A 19,738-nucleotide genomic window follows, 5' to 3' on the forward strand; every position below is an offset into this window, starting at 1 on the left:
AGAAGAAGGAGTGTAGTGCCTTACAGTGATGCTTCTAAGTGGTTCTAAGAAAGATAGGAAGTATAATGAGGTAATTTAGATCCCAACAGTCTTAATTAGTGTTTTTATGTAACTTTAAAATCCTTACTAAAATTATATCTTCCAATTGAAGTCACAGTTTTATATATTACTTGAATACTCAGTGTTGTAAAAATATTTTAAAATTCAAACCATGAGTGATAAACATACAGGAGAGTTAAATAGCAAGACAGAATTAAAAAAAAACCCCCAAACTTCATGGATCTAATATAGTGCATTTCTTACTGGTCTGATGGGAATAGATATGACGTTAGAATGCTTATGGGACCCTCTAGTGGTGTGAAATGCTAGATAATGCTTTCAAATTATTAATAAATTAAAAATTATTTGTATTCCTAGAAAGAATCATCTTTAGAAAGGTGCATCCTTAGAAACATGGTTTTAATTGGCATGTGAAATGGAATTTTCTCTCCAACAAATTTCTTTCCAACAAATATTTACAAGTAGTGGAAAATTTCTGATGATATGTCAGGTTTAATGATAGTGTCGGCTATGTAAAAATTATGAATGTGCAGTTGGGTTAATATGGAAAAATCGTGAGAGATCAATTCCATTAAAAGAAGATAATTCATTTTATTGGGGAAAATGCCTCTGGAGCATCTGTGCACCTCAAAGTACAGATTTTACTTTCAAACATAGGAAGGATCCATTGTCTCAAATACTTTTTTTTTTAGTGGCAGTGATATCCAAGATCCTCAATTATGCTCTTTGTATTGGTATGTAGCAAAATACTGTGCTTTTTATCATGGATAATTTTCTATCTGCCTTTTGGGCTATAGCAAGGAAGAAATGGAGGTAAAGTTCTTATCGCTGGAGAGCCTTCTTTTGACCAAATTCTCATCAGAGGGTGTATGTCTATCTTTGCATTATAAGAAAATTGAAGTATATTGTTAGGATTTAAGCTTCCATTAATAATTACACCAAATCATAATTGTCATTCTTCCTTTTGTGGACCGTCCTTACTATACAAAAGATACAAAAATTTTGAGAGTAAATTCATCAGTATATTATGATCTTTTCAGTGATTATCAATTATCTTTCCTTACTTTGTATTTTTATATTGGCATGAGAAAAATATTTAATATCCCTGTGAAATGTGCTAAAATATTTTTTTTAGGTTCTCATGAAGTTAAAAGATTGGGAGTGGGAAGAGATTAAAATTAGCATCTCTGGAATACAGATGAAATCTGTTGCATGAAGGTGACATGTGTTATTTTATTGCTATATATGCACCACATTAGCAAAATAACTGATATTAATAACCTGAATTACTTATTTTTCTTTATTTTAGAGAAGGGAATTTTTTATTACACCAGCATCTCACTTAACATGCTTAGAAATAAGAATATAACAATTTTAATCAAACAAAAAGCCCCAAAACCTTGAATTGATACTTTGGATGATAACTCTAACTTACAAAGGAATGGCAAGAAGAATGTAATAGGACAGCTGCTTTTGAGTAGGCAGTAAGGCCTACAGTTTGCCTTCTCGTTCCTTGCATCAAAACCACTTCCCAATGCTGTAATGCCCTTCTTTATGTGCCCATCATCCCAGCTTTGCTTTCATTCTCTTTCAGTTCACAAGGCTGTAAATGTCATATTTATCGTTCTCATTGGTCCTTAAACTGTCCTTGAGAGCAAATGGTCAGTGTTGGATATTAGAAGGGCATTTAGCACACTGAAGGCTCCAAGTGAAAGGAAAGATGTTTGGGCTGGGAGGAGAGATTTTTTTGCAGCATGCTTATTCATGAGCAAGTGCAGTGCACTCTTCATTCTTTCCTGTCTTCTTTCCATACATTACTGAACCTTGGTATGGTAGGGTCTCTGAAATTGGCATCTCTTTTCATGACTCTTGATAGAAGAGGTGAGGTTGTCATTCCCCTGTTAATCATGCATCTAAAGGGAATGAATGTGCCTGGAGGGAAATGCCAAGTATCCATTGCACAACTGTAACATTCATTTTACCAGTCTTTTCCATTAACTGGCCTTAGCTTGTCTGCCAAAACCACAAAGCACTTGGGTTTTGTGTCCTTAATAATAATTTATCTGTGAGGAAAAGGAAAAGGCAAGCACAGTAGCTATCAGTGTTCCTGCAGCTGAAGAACATATCTTCCCCTCACCTCCTTCTTTGAAAGCTAACTATTTTCGTTTCAGGCTCCCCTTTAAATTAATAACCTGTCAAACCTCTGCATCTGACTTGCTTATTCTGAATTGTCCTGGGGTAGATGTTTAACTGTTAAAGAGAGAAATTTAGTTTTTTTGTTGGTGTGGTCCCATGAATCAGGTGCTCTGGAGCTGCGGAGGGATGGCAAGGCTCAAGATCTCTTTTCTCATTTGGAAGTTACCATGATCATTTCAGATCTAAAGGATAAAGGCATTTATTTAGTCAAGGTGTTATTACGTAATTTGGGCTATCCATGCACAATAACGAATAGCTCAAAGGGAAGGGCAAAGCCCAATCCACAAGGAGGAACGGCAGCAGCACAAGCAGGGGTCATCCATCTGGAAAGTGACTTGGCAGAAAAGGAAAGGGGCCTCCTAGTGGGTACTAAGTTAAACATGAGCCAGCCATATCCTCTTTCTGCAAAGAAAGCAAATGCTTTCGGTGGAATGTTGCCAGCAGCTTCAGGAAGGTGATCCCTCACCTATATGCAGCACTGGACAGGCCTCACCTGGAGTCCTGGTCTGGGCTCCCCAGTAAAAGTGAGATATGGACATACCAGAGAGAGTCCAGCAAAGGGTGAGGAAGATTAAAGGGCTGATGAGAAAAAGCTGAGAAAGCTGGGATGGTTCAGCCTACAGAAGGCGCAAGGGGAAACTTCTCAGTGTATACAAGTTCCTGAAGGGAAAGTGCAAAGGGGACAGAGCCAGGCTCTTTGGTGGTGCCCAGTATGAGGACCAGAGGCAATAGGCACAAACTGATGTGCATCAGGAAATGCTTTTTCACTGTGAGAGTGGGTGACCAAGTGTTGGAACAGGGTGCCCAGAGAACTTGTGGAGTCTGCATCCTTGGAGATGCACAAAAGCCTCTGGGAGATGGTTCTGGGCAGTGTGGTCTAGGTGACTCTGCTGGAGCAGAGGATTTTGACCAGATGTAGGAAAGTACCAGATGAGGTTCCTCACCTGTTCTGTGATTCTGTTACAAGGAGCATTGCTGCTAGGAAAGCTGGAATAATGTAGGCTTTGCTTTTCTTTCTTTTAACAAGGGGTATGAAAAGTAGAATTAACATGTAATAGTAGTGGTGGTTTATGAGCTATGCAAATTGGTGATAATTTAGAGAGTTTAAACATATTTGTAAGATGAATATATTTCAACAGCATATTGTGAAGAGAATGGTGGTTCAGCTTCACTGAAAACCAAGTAACTCATTTTTCTCCGTACCTCTGTTATCATCAAAAAAATCTGAAGCAAGATGCGCAACCCCTTCTAATTGACTTACGAATACAAGTATAGGTGAAACACAGGCCTGTACTGCCAAATTACTGCATTTCTGTGTTGTGTACTTTGTTGCAAGAAGCTGCTGTTTTACTTGTAGTACCTACATCCTACCGTTCTGTCCAAGATTAATGGGTGGTACCTGTGATTGTGAAACTTAATTTGTAGCATGACAACAAAACCAGGTTTTCCTTAACTGTAGATCTGTAGAAGAGTACTTAAGAACAAGAAAATTCTAAGCTTCCAGAAACGTGCTCATTTTTCCCACTTTAAATATTTTGTTTTATTGAGGTTTAGTGAAATTTCTGGGTTTTGTGTGTGATTTTGTGGATATTTTACATCATTTTATGACTTCAGTATAACCATTTTATATTGTTTTATTTTCTACCCACTAATTTCTGTTTTAAAATTTAACTCTTAAGGAATTGGATCAAGATTGGTGGGGAGAAACCTCTCACCCATAGCATACACTGCATTAGCAGCAGCAGCTGTATTGCTCCCTGCTTCTCTGTTGTACTAGCTGGCAGTGCTCAGACTGTTAACCTCATGATCACAAATGTGCTTAGAAATATTGGTGGAGTAATGTAGCATGACAGAATCTATTTATTTTCCTGTTGTACACGTGAATGTTGCTTTACAAGCAACCTTTATTGTAAGTAGTACATCTGTTTAATATATAAACTGGGATATGTTATAGGTACGGGTGTCTTCAGAGGAAAAGCCCTTGGCCTTGAGAATAATAGCTTGAAGGGTACTTCATGTGGAGATGTCTGTGTTAGCCCTGAACTTCAGTGTCTTGATGAAGTGTTTCAGACGTGTCTGAAAGAACATTCAGTTGTGTCAGTTTAATCTCTGCTAACACAGATAGTAGATAGGGAATGGTGCTGTGTTTGATGGGATACTCTATGATCATGCCACTGTCACCTCTATTTAGAGGTGTTTTATTAGTGTGGCTTGGGAATTAATATATTGATTTAATATTAATATATTAATGAGCTAGCATAGAACAGAATGGAAATTGGAACTTCTGCAGGGAGAAGAATTCAAATGGATAAAGATTTGTCTTCTGTAGAATTAAGCTGCTGTCACTAAGAATCACTGAGGCTTTTAGTTCAGGTTGTCAGTAAGGCCACGCCTTCCTATGTACAACGTTTTAGACTGACTTGAGGAACAAAAGTTGTAACTCCTTACTTCACCAACTTCTAATATGCCTGGTTTTGGGAAGGACAGGAGATCTGTGCTACAGAGTTGTGATCGTGTTGTTTTTCATGAGCTGTATTTTTGAAAAAAAGCATGTTGGCATTGACTTCCTTACTTAATATCTCTTTTAAAAATTTTATTATTTAACATGAGTAATTTCAGGCAGGTTGAGTGAATATCAAGATAAGATTATTGGATTCCTGTTGTTTGTGTAGAACTGGTATTTGGGGGCACTGTTGAAAAGAAAGTAAAGGCCAAGTTTGGCCTAATGTATTTCAAAATGAGAATATCTGGCTTGCAAAGGAACTGTAGCTCTGTGCAGTTCAATGCTGGGGTTTCTAAAACACTTCAGGCATATCAAATGGAATTGGACATAAACTAGTATCAGTCATTTGTGTAAATTAGTTAACCTAATAAAAGTAAAGCAAAATATTTGGATTAATCTTTGAAAAGAGGCTGAAATAATTTTCTGTTATTTTCACCATACTGGGAAACAGAATTAGATAGGCTGTGAATGCAAATGTCATAACTGTTTGGCAGAAGAGTGTAGTTATTTGCAATCAGCATAGTAGAGCTAAGAGATTTTTCTCTTAGCTCTAAACTGTGTAAAAGTAATTTGTACTTGCTTAAAGTCTACTTGTATCTCCTGTATCAAACTCACTTTCTGATATTCTCTTGATGGTTTACATATCTTAGGTGATTTGTTAGGGATATGTATTGGATGTGTATACATGACAGCAATTTTCCAAAAATAATTCGTTTGCAGTACTGTGGGTGTTTTTAAACCATATCTGTAATATTTTTGTCCTTTCAATAACAGAGTTCCTTAAAAAGGTAAGTTGCAGCTATAATTTAAGTATTTGTTTTTCTTCACAGGATGCTTACACAGGACATATTTTTTTCTAATCTGTGGCTCTGTATTTAGTATTAATAAAAATATCTGTATTTGTGCTCTAATGTTTGATACTTAAAAAAATTGCACTATCTTTATACCAGACTTCCCTGAGCACTTGTCTTTTGATAAAGGTTTTTAGAGAGAGTGTTTGTTTTCTTATTTTTTGTAGCAAATTCTGAAATTGAGGTCTCTGTGTCTGCAAGAAATGTGAGAAGGTTGCTTAGTTTCCAGAGATACCTGAGATCTTCCCGTTTTTTCCGTGGTATCACTGTTCCAAATTCTTCAAACATTTTAGATGATGATTATAATGGACAAGCAAAGGTTAGTTGCTTGATCTTCATTTTTAAAAGTATGCTTTTTTAAATGCTTGCTGGTATATATAACTATATCACATACTAAAAGTGCAACTAAATAGCAATTTTAAGCATATTTTTATGCAAGTGTGTATGTATTTTTGTATGTTCATATATACATATATATATAGTATATATTGTAATGAAATCCAGACAGAATTTCATGGCTTGTAGCAAACTCCTGTAGTGCCCACAAGTTTACTCAAATGATTTTTATGTGGCTAGTGATTTGTTGTTGTTGTGTTGTTTTGTTGGGCTTTTTTTTAATAACTGGTGAATTAAGGGTGCCCTTGAGTAACTGAAGAAAAAAATGGAGAAAGGAAAATGTATCTGTATTTAAGAAATGTAATAGAGCAATTTAGACAACTATTCCCTTTGGTTTTTAGGTTAACCTCACTAGTGAACAACTGGAACTGACTGCCTAAATTCAATAAAATGCAGTAAATGGATTTTTCAGGATATGCTTATGTCAAACTGACTTTTGCTTTGGTAGGCACTTCTAGAAAAGAAAAGTGATAGCTGTAATACACTTGTGCAGCACTAAAGCAAGGAAAGCAGATAGGGGGAAGAAAGTTGGTGCTACCTGGATGAAAGGCTGCTTTATTTGTAACAGAAGATGGACAGGGCTGAAGGGGACTGAGCAGGCAAATATTATTCAGATTATTCAAGATTCCAAAGGCTGTGTCACTGCATGTAGTGCTGTTTTGTCATCTGACACAGAAAAAGAATATACTTACAATGGATGTATCCATGCTGAATGTGATCAGGCTGCAGTGTAGGAAGAAATCTGATAATCTGGAGAATGGATCTTAAAAATGTACATGTAATTTAATCATAAAAAGATATTGTTAATGCTTTTGTTTCTTCTGATAGAGTTTTAGCAGAGAAAAGCTAGAACTGATAATTGGATCAGAATACAGCTCTAACAATCTAATGAGAACACGAGAAAGCAGGAATCTGTTTTAAAATGTGCTGGACAGGTATTTCTGATACAGGTATGGGAGGCAGAGATTGGGACTTCTCAGCTGTGTTGAGGCCTCTTGTACTGTTTGCTGCTCTTGCTCATCCCTGTTGGGGGACGAACAGTTTGTGTGGAGCAGCTGTGATAGGGATGTGATAGTTCAGTGGGGTGAAAAGTCAAAAGCCAGGTTCTTCAATTAAAATACAATGGCTCAAATATCTAGTGAATCTTCTAGATACTGTTCTATAAGCAAGGGAAGAAAAGAAAAGGTAAGAGACTACACAGAGATTAATTTGCTAGTCTGAATGCACGGTCATTCTGCCATGCTATTTCTGATTTGAACCTAATTGTTTTAAATAGTCTTTTGAGAAATTGGTTAAAGGTTGAAAGGAGGATCTCCAACCACATCTGTCAAGGCACTTGTTTGGATTTTTCCCTCTAGTCTTTTTGTTTGTAAATGTGTGATGTCTCTTGGTTATTAGGCAAATTTAATTAATTCTTTTACTACTATTTTTTTTGTATGTAGGAATTCTAAAGATTTGATCTGTCTCTGAAATCTTAAATACTCCTCCGAGCTACAGGAAGATAGGCATATACTGATTGAAAAATGACAGCTTTTGTGTTTCTTTTCAGTGTATGCTGGAGAAGGTTGGAAATTGGAATTTTGATATTTTTCTTTTTGATAGACTGACAAATGGTGAGTTTATTTTGGTATTTCATTTGTGTTTTATCTTCTAATATAACTTGACTGTTGCACTTATGTTGCGGTGTTGTATGTGATTGTTTGTTCACTAAAAAAGCACAAATTCCATCAGGTAGTACTTTTTGATTTAATAGTCTTTAATCTGAGTCCTAGTTTGCCTGGTCATTCCATTAAAATAATGATACCGTCAGTACTGATAATAATCACTGATTTTTAGAAGAGGCTCTTTATGTACTTTATAGGTTGCTGTTCTCTCTTAGTGATTTGCAGTGGTAATTTGATACAAATTAACAAATAATTTTATGATTTTGGACTTCTTTTTTTTCAGTTATGAGGTGCTGGTAATTTTTATGGTTGTGGCCAAAAGGTCATTTATATTGAACGAGTATTTTTCTGATAAATGTAGTATTAGATAGCGTAGTTCTATTACTTTATAGTGCCGTAAGAGGCATGTTGGTGTTAATCCATTATAATTATAGCAGAGGAGAATGCAGGGCGGCTCTCGCACATTTTGCAGCAGTCATGTGGAATAGGTAGCAAAGTTGCAATTAAAGTTGCCAGAAAAAGAAATTAAGTTCAAAAAGGAAAATGTGGGACCAAAAGATCTTTCTCTTCTGTTTCATTGAAGGGGTGCTTGGCTTAACCAAGTGTAAAAGTAGTAACCTCACAGTTATATTTAATACAGAAAATGGATAGAAAAAAATGAAAATAGCAAGGACTTGCGAAAACAGATTGCTTATATAGATAATAATAAACTTTAACTGAATGAGAAAAAGCTATGTGTACAAGTCAACATATAAGCAAAACTTCTTTTGGATTAGCTTATCGAATGGGAGAAATCTAAAGTCGTCCTTCTCATAAGAGCCCTCTCTACCTTTTATATGTGCTTTTTTCAAATATATTTGAAGTACTACCAGAAGAGCTGCTATTGTGGAAGCCTTGCAATACCACCATCCGTTTTGCATCCAATTAAATCATTTTAGGACAACTTTATTTTGATCTGGCAGCCTTGGTCTTGAAAGTTTGTAAGGGAAGAATGCTGTATATAAAACTCAGCTGGATGAACTCTCCTGGGTGAAACTCTATGGAAGAGTTTCCTCACTAAATGTTGTTCCAAGAATTGCACATTTCCTTGTGAGGAGGTGGCATATACATGAGAATATATTAGTTCTAGCCTAGTAATAAGCTTGATTTACAAGAAATTTTTGTCTTTTTGTACTTCAGTTTCTGTCTGTGCTAGGTTCTGTAGTGCTAAATGAAGATTGTCAGCCATGACATTGTTTGGAGAGCAGATAATGTACAGGCTATTTCAAATAAACATTCTGGTCTGTTTCTGTTTGTCTTACCACTGCAAAAGATTATAATAAAGCAATGAGTAGGTGAAATATATTACGAGCTTGTAATAGCTTTAACAATACTTAGGGCCTTTTTTGTAGAGTTCTGGGTGAAATAAGGAGAGGTCCATCAAAATATATGATGAAAATGAGAGATAGCGTATTTGCAGTGTGTCCTAATCAGTAGTGTTGTCTAGCTTTTCTCTTTGCCTGATTGTATTTGTATTTTGTATATGTGTTTGTGATCTGTTGCAAAAATATAATTATAAAACTGAATATCATTATAATGGATTTGAATATTGAAACAAGTTGGTTTCTTAATGTTCAGTAACATTTTCTTCCTATCAGTTGCCATTGGACTGTTGATGAATGTGTTAGAATAAGCAAAACCACTGGTTACTAGAGGCAGATAATGCAAACTTGTCATGCAGTAAGATGTAAATATTTATAAATTGGTGTAGAATGTCATGACTTGCTGTAGAAATGTTTGCTTGTATAATTTTTGTCACCAATTTGTTTGAAATAATACTTTGCTGATGGAAGAGTCACTGATGGCATGGCTCCCAATGAATTAGTATTTTCATCTTATTTTTAGGAAACAGTCTAGTCAGCTTAACCTTTCATCTGTTTAATCTACATGGACTAATTGAACACTTCCAATTAGATACGATGAAACTTCGTAGATTTTTGGGTAAATACACATTTTTATTTTGATGAATATTGCTGTTTATCTGCATTTTTGTACTTTAACTGAAGTCCTGGTTGCAATATAGCAGTAAGGTTTGAAGAGTGCTGATGCAGTCTACATTGTGCAGTGATTTAAATTATATTGAGATGATATCTCAAAGTTTTTATGAGTATAGAATATTCCGTGTTAAATCCAAACAAGTATTAACAAGTGTAATAGTTTCATAGCCAATGCTATATTTTATTTATTAAATTTATTTAGTATCTATCAAACAGTCAGGAATATTGTGAACACTGCATGACATTTGTATTGGGAAAGGCTAGACAGTTTTTTTCTTTCTGATTTTCAGTTCTGTACTGATCTTTACTTTTTCCAATGATATAGTTCCCTAACTGATTTTTGAATATGTCAAAAAGCCAGTTTGGTGTTATCTCTGGCTTGCTCAAATTTTCTTACAAGTAAGCATTGTGCTGTGGACACAGTTTCTCCCTAGACAGAGTACAGGGCAATTTTAATTGAAGGTCTGTGCCTGTGTCACTGGAATGCTCCTTTGAAAGGAATTGTAAATACAATGTAGAACATTCAAACCAGTTGGTACATTGACTTGACAGAGCTGTCTGCATACCAATACATAGACAGGTGCTGGTATGAGACCTCCTTCCTTTTGGTTCCTCTGTGACAGTATCTTTAATCTTGTGAAGTGGGTTAATTTTTTTTAACGGAGAGGAGAAATAAGCTTCTGGTCCCTTTCAGCAGATTTTCATGGTTTCAGAGAAAACAATTCTGTGGTTACAAAGCTTGTCACTTAACAGGGGATAAATCACATTTGGAAGTCTTTTCTCCCCTTTCAAATAAGAGAATGTTTTTGTTTTCATAATTTATTTCTCTTTCAGTTAAAAAAAATCAGTTCTGTCTTGCATTTCATGTTGTTTTAAAGTAGACTAAATTTTCTCAAGTTTCATGAATGCTAATCAGGTGACCTTAATGACTGATACATTGGAATGGAGGAAAATGATTATAGAAATCTGATTTCAGGCTACCTGAATATGGTCTTTCTCATCTGGTTAGTTGACATTATGCAAATTGTAATACTTGAAAGACCAGTTAGAAATGACTGGCTTAGTTAATTGGTTTTCAAAAGATGAGAGTTTTAACTTCATATGACTATTCAAAGTCATAATCAACTGAAATGAGATCATGACTTTGAAGAAGGCAAAATTTAGTCAAAATCTGAAATTCAGCATGTTTCCCTTTTTGTTAATGCCTTCTACTTAATATCAGTAAAAAGCTCTTAGTCCGTTATAAAATCAAAGAACCTTTCTTCCAAATACAGCTTTTTAGCATAAACACAGTTTATTCTTTTCTTTTGCTACCTCTTACTCTCTAATCCATAGCAATTTGAAGATTATTTCCAGAAGACTAGGACAGCTCAAATGGTCCAGGGCCAGACAAAATTTACATTATATGAAAATCAACTGGAATCTTTTTGAATAGCAAAATCTGATTTTAGTTCCCTGTAGATCTTAAGATCCCTTAAGATCTTAAGATTTTTTTTGGTGTATGCACACACACACACACACACACACACACACACACACACACAAGGTCTTTCAGTGATTTCCATCCTCTCCTTGGAGATCTGCATTTTCTTACTGTGTCTTTAAAGGTTCTTATTCCAGACCTGAACCAGGGGAGAGAAGATGCAGTGTTGTGCTATTCTAGTTCTGGCAAACCATGATCAAAATGTTAACCTAAGTCTGCTTTAATAAAATAAGTTAGGAAAATTGTACAGTTCAGGTAGCTGGATAGGCCTATGAAGCCACAAAAAAATTAAGAAGGCGGCCAGGGACATATGCATTCATGCACTTGATGTGAGGAATAGGTTGAGAGAGGGTTCTGCTTAAGGTTAATAAAGCCCAAAGACATTCATATTGATTTTCATTATTTTTCATATGAGCTATCCAATGAGTACTATTGAGATTACATGGTGGTGACAGTATTTTGACTTTTTCATTAGCACAGCTCTTTACAAATACGACGTCAGTAATGCTGTAGCATTACAATTACATGGATCCTTTGGGCTTGTAAACTATGTAGAAAAGAAGCTTGTGGGCATATTTATTTGGTGGGACTGACAGACTGTAGTCAGCAGGAAAATGTTATTTTGAGGTTTGCTTGGAAGAACTATTATTATTTTGAGGTTTGCTTGTGTCATGTCAGGCAAAACTTTAGAATCAAGCTTCGATCGATCTTCCCCTCCATCCTTTTTAACATTACAGTTTTTTCATTCCCTGTACATGAGCTAATGTTAATGCTTTTTAAAGAATTCTACCTCTAATGTTCAAAGACAGCCAGAAAGACAGAGGAAAGAGGAGGAAAGCAAAGAAGTTAAATAGGGAATATTGAATCTAGGTATAGTTAGTCAGACTATCATCTAAATTAGATTATTTTCTAAATTGCGTATGGGCTTAAGTTTGCCTGAGTATGAGAAAATACCTAAAAATATATAGAGTTGATCACTTTCCTGAATAGGAAAACAAAGCACTTCATATGACAGGAAAGTATAATTTTCATTTTGTATTCAGTGTTGCCTCACCATTCAGACAGATTGTCAAAGATGGCCTTCCCTGGGAAGTTGTCAGAGTCAGAGAATCTCAGATTATATATTGATTTCAAGTTTAATTTTTGCTCTGAGGTGACTTTGCATGTAGTTGATTTCTTTTAGCAAACACTGTTTCTTTGCATAAAAATCTTACATCTGCATCGTGGTTCAGCCGACGATTTATTGACTCTGATGCCCTTATGTGTATGTAACTTGTGATATTGCATATTTCTGTCCCTAATAGGGGCATATAAAATGGCATATAAATTTTTCCTGGAAAAAATGGCAATTTTATTTAAATTTGGATATTTGTTATTTTCTTGCAGTTATGGTTCAAGAAGATTATCACAGTCAAAATCCTTATCATAATGCAGTTCATGCTGCTGATGTGACTCAGGCCATGCACTGTTACTTAAAAGAGCCCAAGGTAAGGCAGCATTCTCACTTTTGCATCACTCATACACACAGAAAAATGTGTGTGTAAGTGCATGTGAATGGGTTGTGTGCACGTATCACAGAATCATTTCGGTTGGAAAAGACCTCTGAGATCGAGTCCAACCTGTGACCACACACCTTGTTGTCTACTAAACCATGGCACTGAGTGCCACATCCACTTAAACACCTCCAGGGACAGTGACTCTACCACCACCCTGGGCATCCCACACCAATGTCTTATCACCCTTTCAGTGAAGAAATTGTTCCTAATATCCAACCTAACCTTCCCCTGGCACAGCTTTAGACTGTGTTCTCTGTGCTGTCACTGGTTACCTGGGAGAAGAAGCCAAACCCCACGTGGCTATAACCTCTTTCCAGGCAGTTGTAGAGAGCAGTAAAGTCATAGATGATATATAAACCTACATCCATACATGTATGTGTATATGCATATACAGGTTTTATCAAAAGTTTCTCTCTCTTTTGAACTTTCCCTTGCCCTCCCTGTTGCTGAGGCTGTGGATTCACACGTAGTATGCTTTTCTTTTTTTCCCCCTTCTGAGCTGACATTGTGTTTTGAAGGACTTCCTGTTGAACTAGAGAGGGGAATTAAAGTTGCAGCTATATAACATAGTGCTGCCCCAAGACATTTCTATAGAATTGCAGCCTGAGTCAGAGCTGGCAACAATAAACCTGTGAACTTGTCATCTGGGGTGTTTTATTTCTTCCATAAATTGCCATTACCTTTGCTTTGCTCATCTTTGCTGTTGCTGAAGAGTTGGTGTGTCTACAAGAGGTGGTTCATAGCAATACATCAGGAGTTCTCTTTGGCTTTCTTTTTAAGAAAGGGTAGAGTGACAGACCTTAAGGAGCTAAACTAATTGAGTGTTTGATTCTCACTACTTGGATTGCTGTAAGTGATGTCTTGGACAATTTCAGGGCCAAGTCCTGTCCCTCTGTATTAAATTGAAAGCTGTAGGGCTCTGTAGCTAGATGAGAAATTATCTGCCTTGATGCAGATTATCACCAATCTGGTATTCTCTTGAATAGCATAGCTCCTTATTCTGCTTCTGTGGTAGAAACAAGGCTCCGTAAAGCCTTTTTCAGAGGCTCTTTGCCCACTCCTCCCACTCAGTTTCTCAGTGCTGCTCACAGACCAATTGGTGCAGTGAGCCTGATCAGAGCTGATACATGATGAGGTTTTTTATGGCATTGAGTTTGGAAGCTCTGAGCATTTTTTGTTTGATACTCGTGATGGAAGTTTTGTAAGGCTTCAGATACAAGTAAAGACTTTGTATTTTTAGTAACATTTTTAGTATTTAAAGTAACAACTTTAAGTTGCACTTAAAGTACATTATAAACATGTGAGGTATGATGGATGGCAAATGCAACAGGGAGCATAAACTTCTGTCCTTGCAGGGTGTTCACTGCAGTTTGTTACCCTGGTTTTTCTGAGTTTGTTTATTAGCCTTTTGATTTTCATAAATGGAGTCAGATCTTTTAGTTACTGTAGAATATTAGAGCAGTTTTCTACCTTTCCCACAGATGTAATATAAACAAATCCTTTGTTTTTCATTCTCTGTCCTTTGTTTGCATATTTCTAACCTGAAAACAATTTTAACTGACAATTCATCTGGCCACTGAGGCTGAGGGGTGGAAACCCCAAAAAGCCAACCTTCTGCTAGACCCAGAAATGTATAAAAAGTAAAAAAATAAACAAAGGGGTCTCTTCTTCTCTCGGCTGTCAGCTGTGAGCTGGGATTGGAAGGACCTCTGCCTCGCGAAATCTCGTCTGTGTGTGACTGCTTTGTGTGTCTCGGTGACAGCAGTTCACCTTTATATGGGAAGAGCTGTCCTCTATATTTTAGTGTAAACTAGACTTTATTACTGAGTTTAAGCTTTCCAACCTCTCAACAAGCAGGAACAGCTATGAACAGTGAAAGTAAGTCCATGTAGATGCATGCTGAGTTCATTGACATGCACATTGAAAATATTTATTTGTGGCAGATTTTCCTCCTTTCTCTTCTTGGTAGACCTTGAAATACAATTTTACACAAGAGTAGAAATACATCCAAAATAGTTCTGTCTTCCAGAGCATTAGTTTCTTCCTCCTAGGAGGAAAGATTTTTGTGCTTTTAAAAATATAGTATGAATTTAAAGAAGAATAAAACATAAACACATAAACAGATACAAATGAACTTGGTAAATGAGAGGGAGAGCTAATTTTAAGAATTGCTGCTTTTGAGGGGTCTGGTTAGGAAAAGTGCTTCATTACTTAGACACAAAGGATTTTGTGTGTTGGCATTTTTTAAGAATGAACCTTGCCATTCAGAAAGAATAATGCTTAAACCATTGTTGAAATTTTGTAGCTTTTGGGGGAGAAATACTGTGAAAAGTCAGTGGAATGTTAGTTTTACATCTTCAAGATTTTCTCCAAGTTTCTCTTTGCTGTTAATTACTGAAAACCAAAAATGCAACACTCGTGCACTTTTTCTAAGGCCCTATTGCATTACTAACATTTGTTGGGTTTGCCTTGCAGCTTTCCAAGTCTTTAACTCCATGGGATGTCCTGCTCAGTTTAATAGCAGCTGCCACACACGATTTGGATCACCCAGGTGTTAACCAACCTTTCCTAATTAAAACAAATCATTATCTAGCGACTTTATATAAGGTAAGGATAAAATGAGTTGTTTTGTTAAAACCAGGTTTGGAGAGGAGTGTAGAAAAGGAGGGTAAATTGTGATGTGTTTAGCTAGTGGTAGGATTGAATGCCGATGTTTGTTTCCATGTCACTGGGATAAAAAAATGTGCAAATTAACTAAGTATACAGGATTTGTGAGTTTTAACCTCCTTGGGAAAAATGAAGAAGAAGAGAAGAAAGTAAAACACCAACCCCAAAACAAATTGTCTGGTGCTGCTCTTGGTGTATAGCTCTTCAAAAGCATTGACTGATATGTGTTACTCCCTTTTAATTCACAGAATACCTCAGTATTAGAGAACCATCACTGGAGATCGGCCGTGGGGTTGCTGAGAGAATCTGGTTTATTTGCACATATGTCATTAGAAAACAGGTATGTTTATACCACATAGTATATATTAGTTTGAGATACAAACAATCTGTCAGCTAAGACAGCCCTGCAAAACAAGATAAGTTATTGCATGGCACTTTTGAGTACAAAATGTAGAGATCTATTTTAAGAATTCCTGGATACTGTGTTGGTAGAGTAGAGCAGTTCATGGTGCAACGTGATATTTGGAAAATAACATTTTTTGCAAGCACATTGAAGGGGTGTATTCATGTAGTCAAGCACCTGTTCAGACTAAACTTGGCAGTCTTTTCTCATTCTGTTTCCACAACTGTAGTTTAAAATAGACCATCTTCACCTACTCTAGACTAGAAATAATCTTGAGACAATCAGTTCGTGCATTTTTAAGGAAAAAATAAAAGAGAGAGGGGGAGGGAAAAAAGCTAAAAACTTTCAGTCTTCCTGAAACCTGCCAATGAAATATTCTGTTATTTCTGTGAATGTTGCAAGAATTTTTCAGGAAAAGAAAACAAACAGTTCAGTGAAAATGCTTATTCTAAAGCTTGTACCTCTATAATAATAAATATGATAAAAAGCCATGTAGATCTAGTGATGACTGTTTTTAATTGATATACTTCTGAATGTTTGGTGTCACTTATTTCAGGCAGCTGATGGAGAGCCAGATAGGTGATCTCATTCTTGCCACAGACATCAGTCAACAAAACGAGTACCTGTCCATGTTCCGATCCCATTTGGATAGAGGAGATCTATGTTTAGAGAATGCGAACCATCGTCACTTCATCTTACAGGTGATCTGCTGGTCATATCTTTGAAAACAGTATTTTAGTGTAAAAACTAATCTGCTTTAAAATACTAAATACTACTTCTGCCAGGAGGCAGCCTCCTCCTTTCAAAGTGGAGCAGAACTACCTTTTAGTCTTTCTGTTCCATTACAAAAAGGTTGTTCCCTTCAATTCCCACAGCCAGCACTTCTCCCGGGTGATGGTGTGTGTTGGTAGGTCTGATAAATTAGAGCTGTTGAAGCAAGGTGTTTCCAAGACAAGGTTTAGCTCTTCTAACAACTCCATTGCAGCCTCAGAACTGTGAATGCTTTGTCAGAACATATTTTGGGGAAGGAAAGCGCTGCTGTTGTGAATCAGTTTGCAGTTACGCTAGTAAGCTTTAGCAAACCTTAAAAACAAAAGCCTTGAGAATCTTCATAGGTTTTTAGGCATTTTCTTACTAGGTTCATATTGTGTGCTGTAAGAGGCAGTGGACAAACAGATGAGAAGTTCTGTCTTGTGCAAACCATTGCTAAAAATACAAGCTTGAGAGCCAGAAATGGAAAATAGTGCTTGCTTGCTTTGATGCTTCTTTTTCTAGAGTTATTTTTGGCTCCTATACCAGTGAGTATACTAAATATAGTGGCCCTGAAATACTTTGAGTTGACTGAATTTCCATATTACTCAGGAATGATCGTGAGATCTCCCTGAGTGTTTTTTAAATATTACAGAAATTAACTTTGGAGCACAAATGGTAGGTAGGTTTGTTATTCACAAAACCCAAAATAATCTGCTATCAAGAATTAAATAATTACAGGCACTTCTGTTGAAGGAAAGGTGATCTAACACCATGTGTTAATTTGTTAGATGGCTTTGAAGTGTGCAGATATTTGTAACCCCTGTCGGACATGGGAGCTGAGCAAGCAGTGGAGTGAAAAAGTCACGGAGGAGTTCTTCCATCAAGGCAAGTAAGAATAGAAGTATCTGTTAGTGTATAATGTACTTAGTCTGGAGAGAGCATCCATGACCCCTAGTCCTAGTAACAGAGATGTACAGCATGGGATTTTTTTATTTTCATGGGTTGTGTTTCCTGCAAAAGGTCAGAGTTACTAAAACTCATCAGAGAACCTGCTTCGTATCTGAACCTAGAAAGGCTGATGCAATCCACCCTTCAGCTGAAAGGGGCTTCAGATTAATAATTATGGCCACTTTAAAATTGCCCTGGTGGTTTCAGCAAATTATGGAATACGTTCATCATGTATCTTCAATATTTCATCTGTGAGGCCTGTTGGTAAGCAGGTAAGAGCCAGGGAGATTTTTAGTTACTGTGCAGTTTAGACTACTTGTGTAAGCACTTAATAAAGCCTTTAATTGACAAATGGAGTGAGTTTGCTCCATTATTATTAAATTGTTTTATAATAAAATTAAGGCGGGTTTGGTGGACTTGAGACCTGCTGATTTGCATGTGAATATGCTAAGTGGGGAACAGACTGCTTTACTTGGTGCTAATCATGTGAGACTTAATCTTAGATAAAGGTGATGGGGAAGCAGAAACGCAAATTGCCTTTAGCAAGAAATTTCTGAAGGCTAAGCTATCCTCTTCCACATTGCTGAGAGGGGATTAATTTGTCATTTTTAAGACAGTGTAGGAGGTTTTGCAAGAAAGAGGATGGTAATCCTTCAGGAAACCTGTGGTTCTATGGGGTTTCTGTAATTACTGCTTGATGAAAAACACAGCAGTTGTAAGTACTGTTAGTCTGACAGATGTACTTGGTTTTTGGGGAAATGGGAAGAGAAGTAAAAGCATTCTACCAGCTGCAGGGTAGTATCCTTGTTAACCAGCCTTCACAGCTCACTTCTGTTAGTGCTTGATTTGGTTGGGACTTAATCATTTAATGGTTGCATTATGCTTTTGGTTTTTTAGGTGATATTGAAAAAAAATATCATTTGGGTGTGAGTCCCCTTTGTGACCGACAGACAGAAACTATTGCCAACATCCAGATTGGTAATTGCAATTCAGTTCATTTTAGTATATTTCTTTCAGCATGCAATTTGAAAAAAAGCACCTTTTGGATACATTTCCTAGAGGCTGAACATACTCTGTGTGTGTGTGTGGCAGCACTTTATAATAAAGAGCAATTTTATTTTTATTTGCAATATAATGTCTCTTGAATTGTCTATGAATGGTGCTGCCCAGACAGTCCTGGAGCCCCTCTGTTTCCTCACAGAGCAGCTACAGTGTGGGAGGCAGCTGTCTGACTTTCCCCATGCTGCTGCTCAGAACTTTCCTCATCTGAAGTGGTATTTTGGCAAGAGGAGGGTCCCTTCTCCTTGCCATGTGGTCTCAGGTGCCTTTTGCAGCGAGCTTGCCACAACTGGGCGTGCTGGGTTTGGCTTTTTTGCAATGTCAGCATTGCCATTAAGTGCAGCTTTTAAGGAGAATAGTGGGCAGAGATGTGATGGAGAATTGGTGGATAGCCATTATATTAATAGCTTTTACTAACCTGACTTGGATTTAAACAGTAAAATGTCTTTTTATAGTTAATTTTAATAAATGTTGATTATGGAGGTGAAGTGGGACTCAGTTAAAAACATAATAAAAGAAAAGAATAAATTGAGCAACAACCACAGTATGAATTAATGCTTTAGATTGACACAAAAGCTGTTGTGTTCAATGAGCTGCAATGTTAAAATTTAGAATGCTAGGCAATATTTCTTTTTAATTACAAGACTCAATTTTGGCTATCTTACCTTTGAATTTTTGTCATGGAAAAAGACATTACAAATAAATGAACATCTGCATACACACCATGTACATCAATGTGTTTTGTGGCCTTGTTTAAAAATTTTCTAAAATTTGTATTTTAAAGTGTTTTTAGTCACCCTCATATTGTGAAAATAATGTTATTTTCCCCTATGTAGTATAATTCAGACACTCTGTGGGGTAGTTATAAAACCTTTTAGAAATTTAGCTTTTCTAAACTGTGTGACTTAGTTGCTGATGTTTAGATTTCTCCCCCCCCCTCCATATTGCCCAGTATTTGTCTTCCTTTGGCCATTGCTGTGAAAGGAAGGAGGTTTGTTTGTAGTGCAGTGTATTGCTGTTCTTCTGACTGATTAGTAAAATCTTTTACATTTTCAAAGATTTTTTTTTTTTTTTTGTAAAGATGCCTGAAGTATCTAAATGAATATTAAAATGCACATTGGAGAATAGCAGTTTGACACGTTTATTATTTGTTACTAGATGCT

The 19,738-nt window shown here is 36.5% G+C and overlaps 1 protein-coding gene across 4 annotated transcripts in view; it reads left to right on the forward strand.

The window, feature by feature from the left end:
- PDE7A (phosphodiesterase 7A) overlaps nt 1-19,738 on the forward strand; it is a 72,469-nt gene that overhangs the window by 51,430 nt on the left and 1,301 nt on the right. For all 4 annotated transcript variants that reach the window (XM_040058543.2, XM_040066866.2, XM_040075240.2 and 1 more), the window contains 9 exons: nt 5,778-5,929; nt 7,556-7,619; nt 9,555-9,650; nt 12,576-12,676; nt 15,221-15,352; nt 15,661-15,752; nt 16,372-16,516; nt 17,357-17,453; nt 18,414-18,494. In XM_040058543.2, coding sequence (XP_039914477.1) covers nt 5,778-5,929; nt 7,556-7,619; nt 9,555-9,650; nt 12,576-12,676; nt 15,221-15,352; nt 15,661-15,752; nt 16,372-16,516; nt 17,357-17,453; nt 18,414-18,494 — 960 coding nt within the window. The remainder of the gene's footprint in view (nt 1-5,777; nt 5,930-7,555; nt 7,620-9,554; nt 9,651-12,575; nt 12,677-15,220; nt 15,353-15,660; nt 15,753-16,371; nt 16,517-17,356; nt 17,454-18,413; nt 18,495-19,738) is intronic.

The sequence above is a fragment of the Hirundo rustica genome, chromosome 1 (genome assembly GCF_015227805.2).
Source record: "Hirundo rustica isolate bHirRus1 chromosome 1, bHirRus1.pri.v3, whole genome shotgun sequence".
NCBI lineage: Eukaryota > Metazoa > Chordata > Aves > Passeriformes > Hirundinidae > Hirundo > Hirundo rustica.